At 42.3% G+C, this 19,903-nt stretch overlaps 1 protein-coding gene across 7 annotated transcripts in view; it reads left to right on the top strand.

The window, feature by feature from the left end:
- Positions 1 to 19,001, top strand: part of LOC100756987 (NACHT, LRR and PYD domains-containing protein 1a) — an 83,364-nt gene extending 64,363 nt beyond the window's left edge. For 6 of the 7 annotated variants that reach the window (XM_027426854.2, XM_027426852.2, XM_027426853.2 and 3 more), the window contains 6 exons: positions 7,073 to 7,296; positions 10,915 to 11,177; positions 11,653 to 11,778; positions 12,697 to 12,838; positions 16,700 to 16,744; positions 17,174 to 19,001. In XM_027426854.2, the coding sequence (XP_027282655.1) occupies positions 7,073 to 7,296; positions 10,915 to 11,177; positions 11,653 to 11,778; positions 12,697 to 12,838; positions 16,700 to 16,744; positions 17,174 to 17,460 (1,087 nt within the window). In that variant the 3' untranslated portion in view covers positions 17,461 to 19,001. Of the gene's footprint in view, positions 1 to 7,072; positions 7,297 to 10,914; positions 11,178 to 11,652; positions 11,779 to 12,696; positions 12,839 to 12,960; positions 13,026 to 16,699; positions 16,745 to 17,173 lie in introns of those variants that run through there. The other variant, XM_027426856.2, reaches the window with a different exon arrangement.
- The last annotated feature ends 902 nt before the right edge of the window (positions 19,002 to 19,903 follow it).

The raw sequence follows: 19,903 nt of genomic DNA, 5'->3' as shown, positions 1-19,903 counted from the left end.
AATATTCTGAGTGCAGGACATCAGGTGACTTCACCCACAAACATTTCACTATGCCTCCCCCATAGTTAAGACAGGACCTCGTCTTCCATGACCAGCTCACCATTACCACAACAGAGCTGACATGAGTCCTTCATTCCATCTAAACAGTCTGTGCTCAACTTTGCTCATTTTCTGAAATGTGGACTTTCTGCTGGTTATTTTATTCATGATGTAAACAGCATCTGCCCCCTCATTACATTTTGTTTCTCCTGTCTCTTTGATTTTCTTAAATTTCGGCACTCCTGCTTCACTAACTGCCACTGTGTGTCAAGAACCCACTAGGACCTGAGAACATGAGACATGTACTGCAGCTTTATCCTCCAAGGGCTATAGTCCAATGAGTAATGAGAGACTATATACACAGTCATGGTGTCTTCCATAACCTGTTATCCTCCTCCAGCACTGTCACGGTCACTGTCTCATTAAGAGAAACTGTCACTTTAACTTACTGCAATAGGAATGACACTTGTCTACCCACGTGTCACCAAACAGGAAGCCTTGAGAAAAATCACTGAAGATCTTGGTGAAGCGTTATGTCGGGGCCAAGGATTTATCACTAGTGTTAGCAGATGGACCCTTATTTTGGGGAAATATACTCTTTAAGAATATAAACATCAGGTCGTCGTTGCTCAGAGTTGCCTGACACAAGCGACCTGTGTGCCGGTTCCGAACACCCAACATCCAGAGGCAGCCCGGCCTCCATCCACCGGCCCAGGTAGGTCAGGAACTGTTTCTGGCCCCTGATCGTCATCGCTGCTCAGAGTCACTTGAAGCAAGTGACCTGGTGCCTGACCAGTTCGGCGGGTTCCAAACACCCAGAGACAGCCCGGCCTCCATCCACCAGTCCAGGTAGGCCAGGAACTGTTTCCAGTTCCAGTTCATTGTGGCTGCTCAGAGTCACCTGATACAAGTGACCTGCATGTCGGACCAGTTCGGTGGCAGGTTCCGAACACCCAACACCCAGAGGCAGGCCGGCCTCCATCCGCCGGCCCAGGACCCTGCACTCCCAAACACTTCCCAACCCAGGGAACAATGACACCTCCATCCACGAGAAGAGGACCGACATCAGAGAACCTTGGTCCCACACCCACCAAGAGAACAAGAAACTCTTGCTACACACACCAGAAGAAAGCATGAGAAGAGGACAAGGTAAATGCACATCCAACAACAGAAAACCCAATATGACACCACCGGAGACTAGGAAGCATACACCAGTAAGACCTGATCATCATGATGCAGATGAACCAGAAGAGAATGACCTTAAAAACATCTTCAGGAAAATGATAGAGGACCTCAAAGAGGAACTCAAAGAGGACATGAGAAAATCCCTTAAAGAAATGGAAGAAAAAACTAACCAAAAAAATACAAGATATCAACAAATCTCTCAAGGAAACAGTGCAAGACTTAAAGCTGAAATAGAGACAATAAAGAAAGCACAATCTGAGGGAATGCTGGAAATAGAAAAGCAGGGTAAATGATCAGGAACTACAGATGTAAGCATAACCAAGAGAATACAAGAGATGGAAGAGAGAATGTCAGGCGTTGAAGACACACTAGCGGAAACAGATTCATCAACAAAGAAAATCTTAAGTACATCAAATCCCTATCACAAAATATCCAGGAACTATGGGATACCGTGAAAAGACCAAACCTAAGAATAATAGGTATAGAAGAAGGTGAAGAAATCCAACTAAAAGACACAGAAAACATATTCAACAAAATCATAGAAGAAAACTTTCCCAACCTAAAGAAAGACATGCCAATGAAAATACAAGAAGCCTACAGAACACCAAATAGACTGAACCAAAAAAAAAAAAAAGGTCACCTCGGCACATAATAATCAAAACACCAAACATACAGAACAAAGACAAAATATTAAGAGCAGCAAAGGAAAAAGGTCAAGTAACATATAAAGACAAACTTATAAGAATCACACCTGACTTTTCCTTGGAAACTCTGAAAGCCAGAGGTCCTGGATAGATATTCTACCTACACTAAAAGACCATGGATACCAGCCGAGACTACTATACCCAGCAAAGCTTTCAATCATTATAGATGGAGAAAACAATATTCCATGACAAAAGCAGATTCAAACAATACATATCCAGCAATCCAGCCCTACAAAAAGTATTGGAAGGAAAACTCCAACCCAGGGAAGTGAACTACAACCAGAAAAACATAGGCAATAGATAATCCCAACTTACCAATAGCCAAAAGGAAAAAGGGACAGAATCCCACACATAATCTCACCACCATCACCAAATCAAAAACAAACAAGAATGAACAGTAATCAATGGTCATTAATATCCATCAACATTAATGGTCTCAACTCCCCTATAAAAAGAACAGATTAGCAGAATGGATAAGAAGACAGAAACCTTCTTTCTGCTGCATACAAGAAACTCACCTCAACTTCAAAGACAGACGGTACCTAAGAATTAAAGGTTGGGGAAAGATCTTCCAATCAAATGGACCCAAGAAACAAGCGGGGGTAGCAATCCTAATATCCAACAAATTGGGCCTTAAACTAAAATCACTCAAAAGAGATGAAGAAGGTCATTTCCTACTCATCACAGGAGAAATCCATCAGGATGAAGTCTCAATTCTGAACATTTACGCCCAAATACAAAGGCATCCACATTTGTAAAAGAAACTCTACTAAAACTCAAATCATACATAAAACCACACACACTTATAGTGGGAGATTTCAACACCCCACTCTCACCACTGGACAGGAACACCAGACAGAAACTTAACAAAGAAACAAAAGATCTAATAGAAGTTATGGCACAATTGGACTTAACAAATATCTATAGAATATTCCACCCAAATACAAAACAATTTACCTTCTTCTCAGCACCACATGGAACCTTCTCTAAAATCGGCCACATACTTGGTAACATAGCAAACCTCAACAGGTACAAAAAACTTGAAATAGCCCCCTGTGTCTTATCAGACCACCATGCTTTAAAATTAGACTTCAACAACAATACGAATTACTGAAAACCTACAAACTCATGGAAATTAAGTAACACCCAATTGCACAATTCATGGGTCCAGGAAGAAATAAAAAAAGAAATTAAAGATTTCCTAGAATTCAATGAGAATGTGGACACAACATATCCAAACCTATGGGATACTTTGAAAACAGTGCTAAGAGGAAAGTTCATAGCGCTAAATGCCCACATGAAGAAACAGGAGAATAATCACACTAGAGAATTAACTGCACAACTGAAAGCTTTAGAAAACAAAGAAGCCAATACACCCCGGAGGAGCAAATGCCAGGAAATAATCAAATTGAGGGCTGAAATCAATAAAATGGAAACAAGGAGAACAATACAAGGAATCAATATAACAGAAAGTTGATTCTTTGAGAAAATCAACAAGATAGACAAACCTTTATCCAAACTTACCAAACAACAAAGCGTGAACATGCAAATTAATAAAATCAGGAATGAAAAGGGTGACATAACAACAGACACAGAGGAAATTCAGAGAATCATCAGGTCATACTTTGAAAACCTATATTCCTCAAAATTTGAAAATCTAAAGGAAATGGACAATTTTCTGGACAGATTTCACTTACCAAAATTAAATCAAGAACAGATAAGCAACTTAAATACACCTATAAGTCCTAATGAAATTGAAGCAGACATTAGAAGTCTCCCAACCAAAAACAGCCCAGGGCCAGATGGCTTCAGTGCAGAATTCTACCAGAAATTCAAAGTACAGTTAACACCAATTCTCCTCAAAGTATTCCACACAATAGAAGCAGAAGGGTCATTACCAAACTCTTTTTATGAGGCTTCAATAACCTTGATACCCAAGCCACACAAAGACACAACTAAGAAAGAGAACTACAGACCAATATCCTTCATGAACACTGATGCAAAAATTTTCAATAAAATATTGGCAAATCGAATCCAAGAACACATCAGAGAAATCATCCATCCCAATCAAGTAGGCTTCATCCCAGGGATGCACAGATGGTTCAACATACAAAAATCCATCAATGTAATCCACCATATAAACAGACTGAGGAAAAAAATCACATGATCATCTCACTAGATGCCAAAAAAGCCTTTGACAAAATCCAACACCCCTTCATGATAAAGGTCCTGGAGAAATCAGGGATAACAGGAACATACCTCAATATAATAAAAGCAATTTACAGCAAGCCAACAGCCAACATCAAATTAAATGGAGAGAAACGCAAAGAAATTCCTCTAAAATCAGGAACAAGGCAAGGCTGTCCACTCTCTCCATACTTCTTCAATATTGTCCTTGAAGTTCTAGCTAGAGCAATAAGAAAACAAAAGGAGATTAAGGGCATACAAATCGGAAAGGAAGAAGTCAAACTCTCACTATTTGCAGATGATATGATAGTCTACATAAGTGACCCGAAAAACTCTACCAGGGAACTCCTACAGCTAATAAACACCTTCAGCAAAGTGGCAGGATACAAGATTAACTCAAAAAAATCTGTAGCCCTACTATATACCGATTTCACATTGGTGGAGAAAGAAATCAGAGAAACATCACCCTCTACAATTGCCACAAACAACATAAAATACCCTGGAGTGACACTAACCAAAAAAGTGAAAGACCTGTACCATAAGAATTTTGAGTCTCTAAAGAAAGAAATTAAAGAAGATACCAGAAAATGGAAAGATCTCCCATGCTCTTGGATAGGTAGCATCAAAATAATAAAAATGGCAATCTTGCCAAAAGCAATCTAATGCAATCCCCATCAAAATCCCAACACAATTCTTCATTGACCTTGAAAGAACAATTCTTAACTTTATATGGAGAAACAAAAGACCCAGGATAGCCAAAAGAACCCTGTACAATAGAGGAACTTCTGGAGGCATCACCATCCCTAACTTTAAGCTCTATTACAGAGCTATAGTCCTGAAAACAGTTTGGTATTGGCGCAAAAATAGACAGGTAGACCAATGGAATATAATTGAAAACCCTGATATTAACCCACACAACTATGAACACCTGATTTTTGACAAACAATCCAAATATATACGCTGGAACAAAGAGAACATCTTCAACAAATGGTGCTTGCATAACTGGATGCAAACATGTAGAAGACTACAGATAGACCCAAGCCTTTCACCCTGAACAAAACTTAAGTCAAAATGGATCAAAGACCTCAACACAAACCCAGCCACACTGCACCTACTAGAAGATAAAGTGGGAAATACCCTTGAATTAATCAGTACAGGAGACTGCTTCCTGAACATAACACCAGTAGCACAGACACTGAGATCAACAATTAATAAATGGGACCTCCTGAAACTGAGAAGCTTCTGAAAGGCAAAGACATAGTCAGCAAGACAAAACGACAGCCCATAGACTGGGAAGATATTCACCAACCCCACATCTGACAGAGGGCTGATCTCCAAAATATACAAAGAACTCAAGAAGCTATTCTCGAAAATAACAAACAATCCAATTAAAAAAAATGGGGTACATAACAAAATAGACAATTCTAAATAGAGGAATCTTAAATGGCTGAAGGACACATGAGAAAGTGCACATCAGGGAAATGCAAATCAAAACAACTCTGAGATACCATCTTACTCCTGTCAGAATGGCCAAAATGAAAAAAACACCAATGACAGTTTATGCTGGAGAGGATGGGGAGAAAGGGAAACACTCCTCCACTGCTGGTGGGAGTGCCAACTTTTACAGCCACTTTGGAAATCAGTATGGTGACTCCTCCAGAAAATGGGAATGAGTCTACCACAAGATCCAGCAATTCCACTCCTAGGCATATACCCAAAAGAAGCACATTCATATAACAAGGACATATGTTCAACCATGTTCATAGCAGCATTATTTGTAATAGTCAGAAACTGGAAGCAGCCTAGATGCCCCTCAACTGAAGAATGGATAGAGAAAATGTGGTACATTTACACAATGGAGTACTACTCAACAGAAAAAAAAAAACAATGGAATCTTGAAATTTGCAGGAAAATGGATGGAACTTGAAGAAACCATTCTGATCAAGGTAACCCAATCACAAAAAGATAAACATGATGTGTACTCACTCATATGTGGACCTGCTTTATGATACATAGTAGTGACCGTGCTTTATCAGAGCTGTTTTTAATGATGTTGCTCAGAATGGTTTCCTCCCAGATGATGATTGAGAAGCTAACTTAACAAAAAACATAGTGCCAAGTACCCCAAGAGTAACAGAATTGTGCTGTTTTCTGGGATTTTGTTTTATACTTTCTTGTTGTTGTTTGGATTTTTGGTTTGTTTTTTTGTTTTTTTTTTAAATGGAGTGTACTGGATGTCTCTACAATTTTGTTCAAACGACTGCAGAACCTGGAAAAGCTGTTGCTGCTATTGATGCATAACATATTGCCATTATTGGTCTTTTTATATAAATATAAATATAAATATAAATATAAATATAAATATATAATTTGAATTTTTGGAAACTTTAGCTGTGCTGTCAACTTTGGAAATAAGTATCCCAGCTTACCTGTGTTGAGTTGGCATAGTACAGAAATTAACAACCATATTGGTCTAGAAATGTTGAACTTAATTTTTTTCCATTTGTGCAGGGGTAACTCAGTGTATTAAATATGTAACTTCTTATCTATGTGGGTTTGATTACAAAAACTAATAAATTATTCTCAAACAAAGAACATAAACACCAAACACTGAAGATGTACGTTACTGGTAGTCTTTGCTTAGTGTCCACAAGGTCCTAGCTTAATCCCCAGAACTTCATATGTTCACGCGTGTGTGTGTGTCACCTGTAGGTTTGCTCTAGACCACTCAGTACTCACAGTTCTATGAGATGGTGGTGTTGTTACCCCTATGTACAAATGGGGAAACAGATTTGGGGGTTAAATGACTTACTTAGTGATCTACCTACAGACAGCAGAGGAACCAGAGCTCAGAGCCATCTGGCTGAAGTCTGTGGTTTCCTCAGCCCTGCACTAGGTCTGCATTCAGCAGTTGAACAGAACTGGTATTCACTTATGTCTTCCTCTCCCTCTTCTAGAGTTCAGTTTCCTGTGGCTGGTTCCTACCACTGTCCCAACATAGGACTTCGCTTTGTGGTGACAAGGGCAGTGACAATCAAGATTGAATTCTGTGCCTGGAGCCAATACCTGAATGAAACTCCCTTGCTGCACAGTCATATGGTGGCTGGGCCTCTGTTTGACATCAAGGCTGATCAGGAAGCTGTGGCTACTGTGTACCTCCCTCATTTTGTGACTCTCCAAGGTAACCAAGGGAAGGATAGGGAGGAGTTGACAGGTCATATAGCAGACTGTAGGATGATGGTGATGAGGAAAGGTCTATGATGTCCTAGGTGAGGCAGAGCGGGTTATGGAGGTGGACACTGAGATGTTTTGTCATCCCTTCTTGTTTGATGTATCTTCTTGAAGAACAGAGCTCCTGGTCTCCGCAATGACTCTTGCCCCAGTCACTGCTCAAGCTTCTTCCCTGCAGGTCACCACCTTGCCTTTTTCTCACTCCCACTGTCAGATCAGACAGTTGCTCCACTGGAATATTTAAAGAAGATGATAATGTTACAGTGCATGGAAGCAGCAATACATGCAGGCAGGACAGCCACAGGGCCAGGTGGTAGCACAGACATGGAATGTCAGAATTCAGGAAGTAAAGGCAGGAGAATTATGATTTATATCAACAAATATGTAGTAGGGTCCTGTATCAAAAACCTAAAATGACAAAGAAATGAAAGAACTTGGTATTTTAAATGTTTCTGTAAACATCTGCTATTAACAATGAAAATCCAGCACCCCACATTCCCCTCAAGTCCTGGGAAGGTCATGACTAGCATTTACCCTTGCAAGAAGGGAAGATGGACAGGTACAACATCTTCCTAGATTTTGTCAAAATTGGCAAAGCACAAAGAATGGATAAGTGTCAGGATCTGGAGTTGGGGCTGAATCTGACTTAGGGAAAAGCAGGGTTTCAAGTCCCCAAACAGGCACACAGGAGACATTTTAGTGCTGGGAGCTCCATCTGAAACTATATAATAACTCGCATCACTGACTGAAATTTCAAGCTGTACCACTTCCTGGAGTAGCAAGTTCATTGTCTTGTTCTTTGCTGCTTTTTGATTCCAAAGCAATCACCCAAGAGAAATAGAAATGTTCTCTGCTAAAAGACATACACTGTGACACTGTCTTCCATGGTGCAAGTTGGAAGCAAACTCACTGCTGAAAGACCAGGGAAAGGGTGGATTGCAGAGTGGTGCCTCCATTAGCAGGGATCACATCAAGCTGACAAGTGACATTCAACATGACCATTCTACCCATTGTCAACTTGACACCCAAGCACATTGATTTACATCCTAACTTTCTACCTTGTGTCTCTAAAGTTTCAATTTGGGATCATAATGAAAAATAAAATCCAATTTCAAAGATCCCCAAAGCCTTTAATAATTCCAACAGTTTTAAAATCCATAAAGACCACCACTTATCTGAGATTCAAGGCAATGTCTTCACTATGAGCTCCTAATAAATAAAAAACAAGTTGCATACTTTCAACATACAATGACACAGAATAAACATTGCCATTCAAAAATCAAGCAATCAGGACATACCAAGGACTGATCAAACCACAGCAAGACAAAACTCCATCAGCATGAACACCAAATCCTACAGCTTCATGTCCAGCCATGCTGCTCTTGACATTATTCACAGAGGTCCAAAGGTAGATCCACCCCTCCAGTTCTACCACATGAAGCAAACATAGCCTCTTTCTTGGGCTGTACTTCTACTCTTTAACTACAACTTCCTTCAGTAGAAAAGAAAATATGTGGTTTTGGATTCTCCATTATCCAGAATTTCCATTCCATCTTAGGCTTCATTTTCAAAGGTTCAGAGATGACCTCCTTGCAGGATCTTTGACTAAGGCACACTGCCTCACCTTAGCTGCTACCTGCAACTGTGAAGCATGATTCAGTGACCCATCAATCTAGCATCTGTCATGCCTAAAAACTATAATGAGGATACTGTCAAGTTCTGTTGACAACTTGAGATGTGGCCTGGCCCTGCTGCCTTGGACAGCAGCTGTAAGATGTGCTGACCATGAGGAAACGCTTCCTCGGGTATTTACATTTGTGGAACGGGAAATACCATCACTTCAGGCTTTCTGCTTTTAACTCAGTTTGGATCATCACAAGATTAAGCCTATGAAGAATGAGATTTTGCCCTCAGGACACCTTTCCTATTGCCACAGTGCAGTGCAACTTTCCCTTCGGTGATGCTGATCTCTAACAATTACAGCTGAATTTTTTTTAACCAGAGTGAATGTTTCCTGTCTTGGAACTTTTCCTGCCAAAATTAGTCCCTTTTTTCCTTTAAATTCAACTTAACTCACAGCCACGACATTTACACAATGAAATTAGATTGTTAGCCAAGCTGTCACAAGAATAGATCCTTTTACCGTTCCCAGTGGAAACCTGGTACTCTCTGAAAGTGTCATGAACTGGCCTCCACTGATGCTCTCAGCATTCTTGTCTTCCCTGCTTCCACCAGAATGTTCCCATGATCTCTGCTCTCAGCATAGAAGGGCTTTTCTAGTTCTAAATACCAAACTCTTCCACATTCCAGCCGAGAAACACTTACAAAGGCCTAAGACCCACATGATCAGGTTTATTATAGCAACGACCCAACTCCTGGTATAAATTTTCTATTCACGTTACTTTAATTGTAGCTCAAATGAAATACCTGACCAAAGAAACTTAAGAGAGAAAAGATTTATTTCACCTCACAGTTCAAAGAAACAGTTCATCATGGCATGGAAGTACGAACATGGGGCTTACAGTGCCTGGTAACCTTGTGTCAACAGAGGGAGCAAAGAACAGAGAAAGTTTGTGCTCATGTGACCTCCACCTTACACAGATCTGAATCCTAGTACATGGATTGCACAAAGTAGCTCCTCAAAAATCATTAACCCAATCAAGATAATCACCTTCTATCATCCAAGGTGAATACAGATTTCATTGAGATCACATTTGACATTAACCATACCATGGATGCATCCAGCATTGTCTTCAGTGAACAAAGATAGGTATCCTGGGGTCTCTTTCATAACACCAAACTCCATTCTGCAACAAACATATTAGTGTAAACTGTCAATCCCAAGATACCAAGACTGGTGATGGCTACACCTCACTTACATTAGCCTCTGAGGCTATGTTCTTTATAGCATCATGGATGAGACCATCAAGAACCTCCAGTCTTTTGTGAATGCTCTCCCAGCAGCTAGACTGGTCTAAAGCCAAAACTGCTCCAATGAGGGGGAGTGAGCATGAGTCACCACTGGCAGCCTGTCACAGTCACCTCCCCAGGGAATTAATGGTGAGGAAATGGTCAATTGGTCTGCTGTGTTCTCACTGGGAATTATAAATAAAACTTAAGATTTTTGGTTCTCTGGTTTTCTCATAACCATCAAAACATAAGTTAAAGCTAAAAAAAATCATGACCAAGGAACTTACAGAAGAAATATTTTATTGGGGCTTCCAGATTTCGAGGGTAAGTTCAGACCGTCCTGGCAAGGAGCATGGCAGGGAGCAGGCAGGCTTATCACTGGAGCAGTAGCTGAGAGCTTACATCTTTATCTGCAAGGAGGAGAGAGAAAGGAAAATGAAAACAGCACAAGATTTTGAAACCTTGAAGCCACCTTCAGTGACACACTTCCTAGAAAAAAGCCACACCTCCTACTTCTTCCCAAACAGTCCCACCAACTACGGTGGCCATTCCCATTCAAAGCTCCATAGTCATTCTAAATCCTAGGGGGCTATTTTTCCAGCCAAGCATAGATCAATGGAAACACTAAATCTTCATCTTTGAATCTGTTCTCTTACAGAGGGACAGGTGGACATCTCCTTGTTCCAGGTGGCTCACTTTCAAGAACATGGGATGATCCTAGAAACTCCAGCCAGGGTGGAGCAGCACTACGCAGTACTGGAAAACCCAAGCTTCTCCCCAGTGGGAGTTCTAGTGAGAATGATCCCTGCTGTAGGACACTTCATCCCCATCACTTCCATCACACTGATCTACTATCCTCTCAATCTCAAGGATGTCACCCTTCATCTCTACCTGATCCCCAATGACTGCACCATTCGGAAGGTGACACTGAGGACCACAAAAGTAGGGCCAGGGTGGGCTGGCAGAAATCCTGACATGCAGCTAGTGAGCCCCTTGGAGAGTTTCCCCACTTGGAGTGGTTAAGCAGTTCTATAAAGAGAACACTGGTGTTTATGATTCTGCATTCTTCCTCCCCCCTGACACCAGAGTCTCCCCCAACTGCTTTTAATGTCTCTTTATCTCTACACAGTGTTCTACAGCCTCTTTCTGCCAATCAGAAGGATGGGATGTCCAACATATAGCCAAATCCCTTCCTTCTATGACAGGGACTCTGTTCCCACAATGAACAATAAAAAGGCCAATTTCTAGCAGCCTGTGTGGCAGAGCACAAGGCAGAAGGTGCCCAGTAGGAGTCACAACCCCATCCCCACAAATGTACTGATGGACCACCTCACCTTATTCAGACCAGATGTTTAGATCATAAATCTACCTAAACCCTGTTTGTGATGTTCTCTAGGCCATTGATGAGGAAGAGATGAAGTTTTGGTTTGTTCGAATACACAAGCCACCCCCAGTAGACTCTCTTTATATTGGTTCACGCTACATTGTGTCTGCTTCCAAGAGGCTGAAAATCATCCCAAAGGTGAGCATCCAGGTGTTTGCTACTCTTCAGGGTCAGATGTCAGGCTTGGGAAACCTGTGGGGTAGATACAGGGATTTGCAGCAAACTGAGATTGGGGAGCAAACTATTGGGATTTGGGGTGAGTAAAAAATACATCCTAGTTAGGTGGAAAGCAATTTAAGGAACCACACAGGAATATAGATGGCCGGGGGAGTTGAGGAATTAGACTCAATTTGGAAGAGAGAGAGGACCAAACTAACATGGACAGCAAGCCGTGGCTGAAGATGCATGAGCAGGACCTTCAGGATGAGCTCTCCCTCTTCATGGTTTGAATCTGAAATGTCTCCCGCAGGTGTAAATGTTAAGCACTTGAACCCAAGTTAATGACACTATTCAGGGAGTTGTGGAAACAAATATGTGAGGCCTGGCAAACAGAGGCAGAGCACTAGTGATAGGCCTTGAGGATTAAATCCATACCCTGCTCCCCACTCAGACTTGGATTCCTGATCCTCTGGGATAAAACATGCTGTGCTACAAACTGCTGCCACCAAGAATGAAGCCCCCACCATAAAACTAAACAACATAAACCCTTCCTTAGTTGGTTCTTGTCAATTTTTTCTCAGGGTTATAGGAAAGAAGCAGCATGGTGGGGGTCCCTCCAGGTCCATAAGCATTCTCTGTATCTTCTGCTGCTACATTCTCTCCAACTCTTCTTCCACAATGTCCCAACCTTTTGAGTAAAGTTGTGCATTCAAAAGCTGTGGGTTACCTCAGTGCAAAAGACAGCCAGTGTCTAATATGGTGTGAAAGAGCAAGAAAGTATGGGGGTGTGGAAAGCACCTGTTCACATGAGTAGAGGCTTCTCACACAATTTCCCTCTCCCTGTCCCTGTCCCTGTCCCTCCCTCTCCCCCTCCCCCTTCTCCCCCTCTATGTCCAGGAACTAGAGCTGTGCTACAGGAGCCCTGGGGAATCCCAGCTCTTCTCTGAGATCCACGTTGGTCACATGGGTTCAGAAATTAATCTGCAAATCCGAGACAAGAAGCATAGGAATCTCATATGGGAAGCCTTGGTGAAACCAGGTAAAATTAGTTTAGGTCCAGATACCCCAAAGGTTGAAGAAAGGCAATGAGTAGGGAAAGGTGAGTTGTCATCAATTCTTGGTGTCATGAAATAGATTAGTTATGTGGGTTTTTCTAAACAGGTGGTTAGAGTTAGAGTGAGAGCAAGGGGGAGGAGAGGAGCCGAAAAAGATGAAGAGAAGAGAAGAGAAGAGAAGAGAAGAGAAGAGAAGAGAAGAGAAGAGAAGAGAAGAGAAGAGAAGAGAAGGTGGGGCAGAGGAGAGGAGGGGGAGAAAAGAGGAAAAAAAGGAGAAGGAAGAGGCAGGAAGCCCATGCAAGATATTCCTTATAGGACAGGCCTCCTGTGATCCAATTTCTCCAACTGAACACTCATATGGTTTCCAATACCATTCTCAGGACTCATGCAATTATGAGTGCACTAGTGTATGTGTTCATTCATAAAATCACAGTCCTCATATCCAGTCACCTCTACAGGACTAATCCTTCAAGACATGATCATTCATCAGGGAAAATATCCCATACAAACCACAGCATACCCTAAGCCCCATTTTCTCAGTCACATATCCTGATTTCTTTTCCCAATGCCCTAGAAATGACAGAACAGTACAGTCTTAGTCGAGCAACCACAATGCCAAAACCAACTTCCCCTTCTCAGAATATCTGGGGATGCCCAACTCTAGTCATCTGTCAAATAGTGGTGGTTCCTACTCCTGAGCTTCTAGAAACAGGCTACACATGTGGTTAAATAATAGGCTTTGCTCAGCCTTGGTTTAAGTGAGCCACAGGTGGAGAACTGGACTGCCCCAGCATCAGGCCAGGGTTTAAATCTCACTCCAGCATTTACACTTCACGCAATCTTGGATAATGACTTAACTCATTTGAGTCTTACCTTCTTCAAATGTAAACTGAAGATCAGAATGAATAACTGGTAGGATGATTGGGAAGGTTAAATACTGTTCATACCCACCTCATAGTGCAATCCATAGCTTAGGGGCAATGTTGCAATTTTTCTTTATGTAGCCAATATCTCCCTCATGATTTTATTAATTCTATTCTTTGAGAGTCTTTAAGATCTATTCCCTTCCATATGGGCAAGTATTCAAATACAGAAGATTATAATCATGCCACTCTTTTTCCCCAATCTTACATTTTGATTTTTAAATTCATTGTCACTCGATCTCTTTCTTCATTAGATGCTCCAATTTATCTACAAGTATGAATACATTAAGATGGTCCAGATAACATGGAGTGTAAGAAATATTATCCTTCCTTCATACAAATGGAACCAGGGCTTCTAGTACTATAAACTGGGTCCTTAGGATAACATCCTAAACTGTGACAGCACAGTGAATTTAGAGTCTTTTCAAACATTTCTGGCTTATCCATGAGCTGAAATTTACTAATATCCTTCACTTAATGCTAAAATGCACTCACTGTTCCCGTGATCTCAGTCTTGTTTCATCTTGATTCTGCTTCCAAATCGAGAACACATATTTGTGGCATGTGGGTATACAGGGTCAAACAAAGACAAGAAAATGGTTTGCAACCCAGAATCAAATGTCAAATGACTTAAACCAATAAGGGACTTGTGTAAGAGGAGGATAACAGAACACAGAATAGGGATGTCTTTGATTAATTTTATTGCAGGGAAATCACTTACATGAGAAACCGATAACCCAGGTCAGTGCTCCGAGCATCCAGTCTCATCAGCTCTCAGAGACCCGACCAGAACCCCGAGAGAGATCCATGCTTCCTCTTCCCAGGCCTATATCTCACATGCCCTTTACACACCTGTTGCCACACCCATATGGGTGTGGTTAGCACCCCAGTACCTAGAAATATCTCTCCCTACAATTCCCCTTTTAGTCTAAAGAAAAGATTCAGACTTGCTACAAAACTATATACAAAGATGGCAAAATTCAAGTATGTGCTAGGAAAAGGAAAAGCATGAACATACGCCCTCAAGTTCTGAAACCAGTAAAACAACAAGAGCAAATGGCAAGAACTACATATCTAGTCCTAGGATAAAGGCATAACAGAGATTGCAATAGATCTGTACTAAGCTGGAAAGTTTCAGTCTTGTATCTAACATTTCTATCTAGGGAGAGAAAACAATGATTGTGACAGTCTAATCTTCAACTTCATCAAAGTCCTGAGAAGGATAGCAATACTAGAGTAGGCAGGAAGCACAAGTGAGCAACTTCCAAAGGTGCAGTGAAGACAGAAACAGTAGGCTATCTGGACAGTCACCCAAAGTCTCACAGCAGCATAGGGGTGACCAGCTTTGGCTAAGGCCTGGAGTATCTGACTGACCAAGACAGAAGCAGGGAGGTAGAAAGGCTTTCTTACCCTGACTTGGCAAGGTCAGCAGTCTTCTAAGTTTATCTCCTGCAAGCACACTAGGAGAGCATGTCCAAAGTCAGCAGTCAAAATGGGGGCAATTCTTTGCCCAAGAGGCCACTAGCCGATGAGAGAATGGACTCCAGAAGGAGTGACATCGGTGCCCAACATTTTCTCAGGAATAGCTTGGTGATGTCAGGAGCAAATGTGTCTCATGTCAATAGCATACTAATATTAAAACATTTAAATGCCATTGTCTGCAGGTCTATGAAGTGTTTGAAGATCAAAATCTATGTCTGGCTAATCTCATAGATATAAGAATGTGGGTGAAAATATCTTAATTCTCAGAAACCTAGTTGTACAAAGGCTTAGCTTCCTAAATAACTTAGCAAGGACCAAGATTTCAGCAATATAACTATATATGCATATATATGTGAATCTCTAAAACAGAGGTAATTGAAGTGTCTTAAGCTGAGATAGAACTGTACAGTGCAATATGATAGAAATATATTAAATTGTGTCAATATACAAAATATCTTAAACATACAAGTGGGTGGCCATGTATAGGAGAATGCTGCTGAGCTGGGAAACCCCTGCAACTCAGAGGACTCCAGGGGTGTGGAGCTAGAGCCAGCAGTTGCTGCAGCAGTGAGTGCTGTCCTCGCAGAGAAAAGGCTAGGTGAACTTATCTCCCCATGTCCAGTGAATTTCCAACTTCTGACACCAGAATGTAAGAGGAAGATAACCATACACGGAATATAGATGTCTTTGGTTAATTTTATTATGGAGAAATCACTTACAAGAGAAACTGATAACCTAGGTCAGCACTCTGAGCATCCAGTCTCAGCAGCTCTCTGAGACCCAACCAGGTCCCTGAGAGACACCGGCACTTCCTCTCCCCAGGCCTATATCCCACACGCCCTGTACACACCTGTGGCCATGCCCAAATGGATGTGGTCAATACCCCAGGTACCTAGTAAGATCTTTCCCTACAGACTTGATTAGTTCTCCACAGGAAATTCAGTCTTGGATAAAATTGAGGCTGTGATCACATGGGACAAATGTCTATTGCTCACTCACATGTGTTCTATCTCAGTGATGATAGGCCTGCTGCTAAGATTCCCTGTTAGTAAGAAAATGTCTGTAGGGGAAGCTGTAGCCACGCCTTCTTAGGGGCTGGCTACAGGTCTGCCTGACCATGCTTGTGAGGGTGTGGTCAGAGTGACCACGCAGTGTGACTGCGTTTGCGCTTTCGGTTTCTCTTTGCTTCTTGCGGTACAGGCTGCTGCCACCGGCTGGCTAGGTCGCTCTGTAAGTAAGGCTTATCCCTATTAAATACCCTTATATTTCTACCTAACTCCGTATTGGTAATTTCCCACTATAAATGTCCACCTTCATGATTGTATCAGAATTTTTGTAGCTCATTCTCAAAATCTCAGGAACAGGAGAGGGTGAGTCACAAAGATACTGAGTGTTGGTGACAGGCATAATTACAGATGCATTATCTCTCCTTTCTTCCAGGGGACCTCAGTCCTGCACCACCCGTGACCCCTGTAGCCCACAAAGGTAACTAACAACAATATGAGGACAGAGAAGCCAATAGTATTCTTCTGGTAGATCATCAGATCCCTGAGAGAGAAGGGCAGTGAGAAACGAGGGAGCCTCACTTTGCAAACCTCACAAGGACAGGTAGAAGAGTTGCATGCCCAGGGCAGAGTTCCTCTCATTCCCCTTGCTGTATGTAACCTATGTTGACAATAAATCCACCCACTCCCAAACAGAACACCCTAACAAGAACACCTCCTCCTGGTTAGGCAGTCTGTCAGACTAATAGCTGGCCTCAGGAAGGGTGCAGATATTTTTTTCATATGGCCTTCCAGAGGAAGAAGGGAGCCAAGGTGCAGATGAGATGCCTGAATAGAGCAAGAAGTGGGTAGGCAGTGGGAGACCTGGAGGAGCTTTTCTTTGCAGTGCCAGTCTCATCTTCACCCCTAGATGCTCCTGCCTCACTACACTTCCTAGACCAGCATCGGGAGCAGCTGGTGGCCCGAGTGACATCAGTGGACCCTCTCTTGGACAAGCTGCATAGTCTGGTGCTGAGTGAAGAGGAGTATGAGGCAGTGCGGGCTGAAGCCACCACCCAAGACAAGATGAGGAAGCTCTTCAGCTTCAGCCGGTCCTGGACCAGGACCTGCAAAGACCAAGTCTACCAAGCTCTGAACGAGATCCATCCTCACCTGATCATGGACCTCCTGAAAAAGTCTCGCAGGGTCTCTGTGTGATCCTGACATCTTAGTGGCTGAGGAGTGAGCACTCTTCCTTGAGTCCTGGCTCTGCCTCACCTTCCTTTGGCCCTAAGTTTAAATCTATAAACCAATGAACATCTGAGTTGCCTTTCTGAGGGCATTGTTTCGAGAACACTTCTTGGGGACCCAGATGTTCCCTCTTGGCCTTCCCCAGCCAGATTTTCTTGTGGGAAGAGCATCTCAGAAAACTTCCCATTGGAGCCAGCAAGTGTATTCAGGCCTTGTTCAACCTAACTTTTCTGGCAGAGTGGCCTGTGGAGAGACATCTTACTAGATACCTGTGTCACTGACTACACGGCCACAGGTACCTACTGGGCATGTGGAATTTAGGCCTAAGAAAAGGACAGGCACTGTCTCTTGGGTTCCAGTCAGATCTCAGAGGGCAGCTGAGATTGGATGCTCGGAGTATAGACCCTGGGTTATCGGTTAGTGATTTCTCCCCAATAAGTTAATGTACATCACCCCCATCCCATGTATGGTAATCTTATTCCAACATTCTAGTGTCAGGAAGTGGCCATTCTCAAAACCACCCGATACAAGCAGGACTGGGGCACTTGGGAATGGAAACAATGAGATGATACTTTCCATGGAAACTGAATGTCTTATAAATAGGAAAGGAAAAGGGCTTCTCAAACATTCCCCAACCTCAGTGTGGGTTTTCTTTTTCATTCTATTTCCATTTTCAGGTCTTGAACAGCTCTGTTTTTCCTTCCAGTGTTTATTTGTGTTCTTCTTCGTTTCTCTAAGGGATTTCTGCATTTCCTCCTTGAGGGCCTCTATCTTGTTCATACAGTGTTTTAAGTTCTTTTTCTTGTGCTTTGACTGCGTTGGACTTTTCAGGACCTGCTATGGGCTCTAGTGGAGACATATACACAAGGTTATTGCTTATTGTGTTTTTATGCTAGCATCTAGTCACCTAGAATTAGAATGATTATAGGTCTAAGTGCTGTTTTCTAATTTTTTTTGTTTGGGTGTGTACTTTGTTCTTTGGTTTCTGTTTCTTCTCTGGATTTTAGGAGAGTCAATGGCTGTTTGTTGCTTGGTAGGAAATTTTATGGTTATAGCCCTGATATGGTTTGGCCCCTGGCACTTCCCAGTAAAATGTATTTCTGATCATTGGAAACTGACAGGTAGGAATGTGGATAGGCTAAGAGTCTGAGGGAGTTCACAGGGGGGAGGCGATCAGAGTGCTCAAGAGGATCTGCTAATTTAGTCCCCTTGAAATGAGGAAAGGGACAGTGAAGAGAGGTCACCACAGAAGGTCTGCTGTAGCACTGGGGATGAGACTGGTGGATTGGAACTAGAAGAGCAAAAGGGAAAAGGAAAATCTGTAGACAGCCTACCTGATTTCCTGGCAGGAATAGCCTATGGGTTATCAGGGGGTGGTGGTTAATGTCTTTAATTCCAGCACTTGGGAAGTAGAGTCAGGTGGATCTCTGTGAGTTCAAGGTCAGCCTGGTCTACAAAGTAAATTCCAGGAATTTCAGTACTGTTACACAGAGAAACCCTGTGGAAAGAAAGAGAGGTGGGGAAAAAGGGAAGGAGGGAGGGAGGGAGGAAGAGAAAGAAGAAGAAAGGAAGGAAGGAAGGAAGGAAGGAAGGAAGGAAGGAAGGAAGGAAGGAAGGAAAATGAACTTATGTACAATTTTAAACGGGGAGGGGGGCAAACAGAAGGCTCTGTGATTAAGAGCACTTGCAGATATTTAGAGTTCTATTTCTAACACCCACATCAAACTGATGCACATTCACACACACACACACACACACACACACACACACACACACACACACACAGACACACAGTTTTTTCCACACATTTTTTTTTAATTTTTATAAAAACAATGACAAAATGGGATCCTTTCCTGATCATCCATCTGCCAGAGTAGGACCTGGGAATCAAGCTGTGTGTTTGCCACAAGGAGAGGCCTGCCAGTCTCTTCCCCTAGGCCACCTGGCTTCCCTCTGGATCAAGCTTCTGTTCCCCTCCCTGCCAGGCCCATGGCCAGAATTGTTAGCCTGGTTTCTTGGTGCCTCCCATCTTGTCCTCTGGACTCTGCAGGTGTGCTAGCTCTGCCTGTGTGAATTTCTGGAGCTCTCCCTCTCTCTCTGTCTCAGAACACAGTATTTTCCTTATTCTAACTCCAGCCCTTCACCACGCCACAGGCAGGCAGCTTCTCCCCAAACTTCCCACCTTGTATTCTCCAGTTGACAAGAGATAATTCCAAGTTTTGACCTCCCTTTCTGCTATATTGACTTCATTAGGAGTTTAGAAATAAAACTAAACAAAGTAAGTGTTACAAGCCAAGGCAAGGTTATTAAATGTGTACAACAGATATAACACCCTGGGTTTATTTGAAAATAACAGAAAATGTGAAAATATCATGTTGTAAAATATTAGTGGAAGACATATTACATTTGT

This window comes from Cricetulus griseus, chromosome 7 (assembly GCF_003668045.3).
Source record: "Cricetulus griseus strain 17A/GY chromosome 7, alternate assembly CriGri-PICRH-1.0, whole genome shotgun sequence".
Lineage (NCBI taxonomy): Eukaryota > Metazoa > Chordata > Mammalia > Rodentia > Cricetidae > Cricetulus > Cricetulus griseus.
Note: the sequence above shows the minus strand (reverse complement) of the source record. Positions and strands in the feature narration are given on the sequence as shown.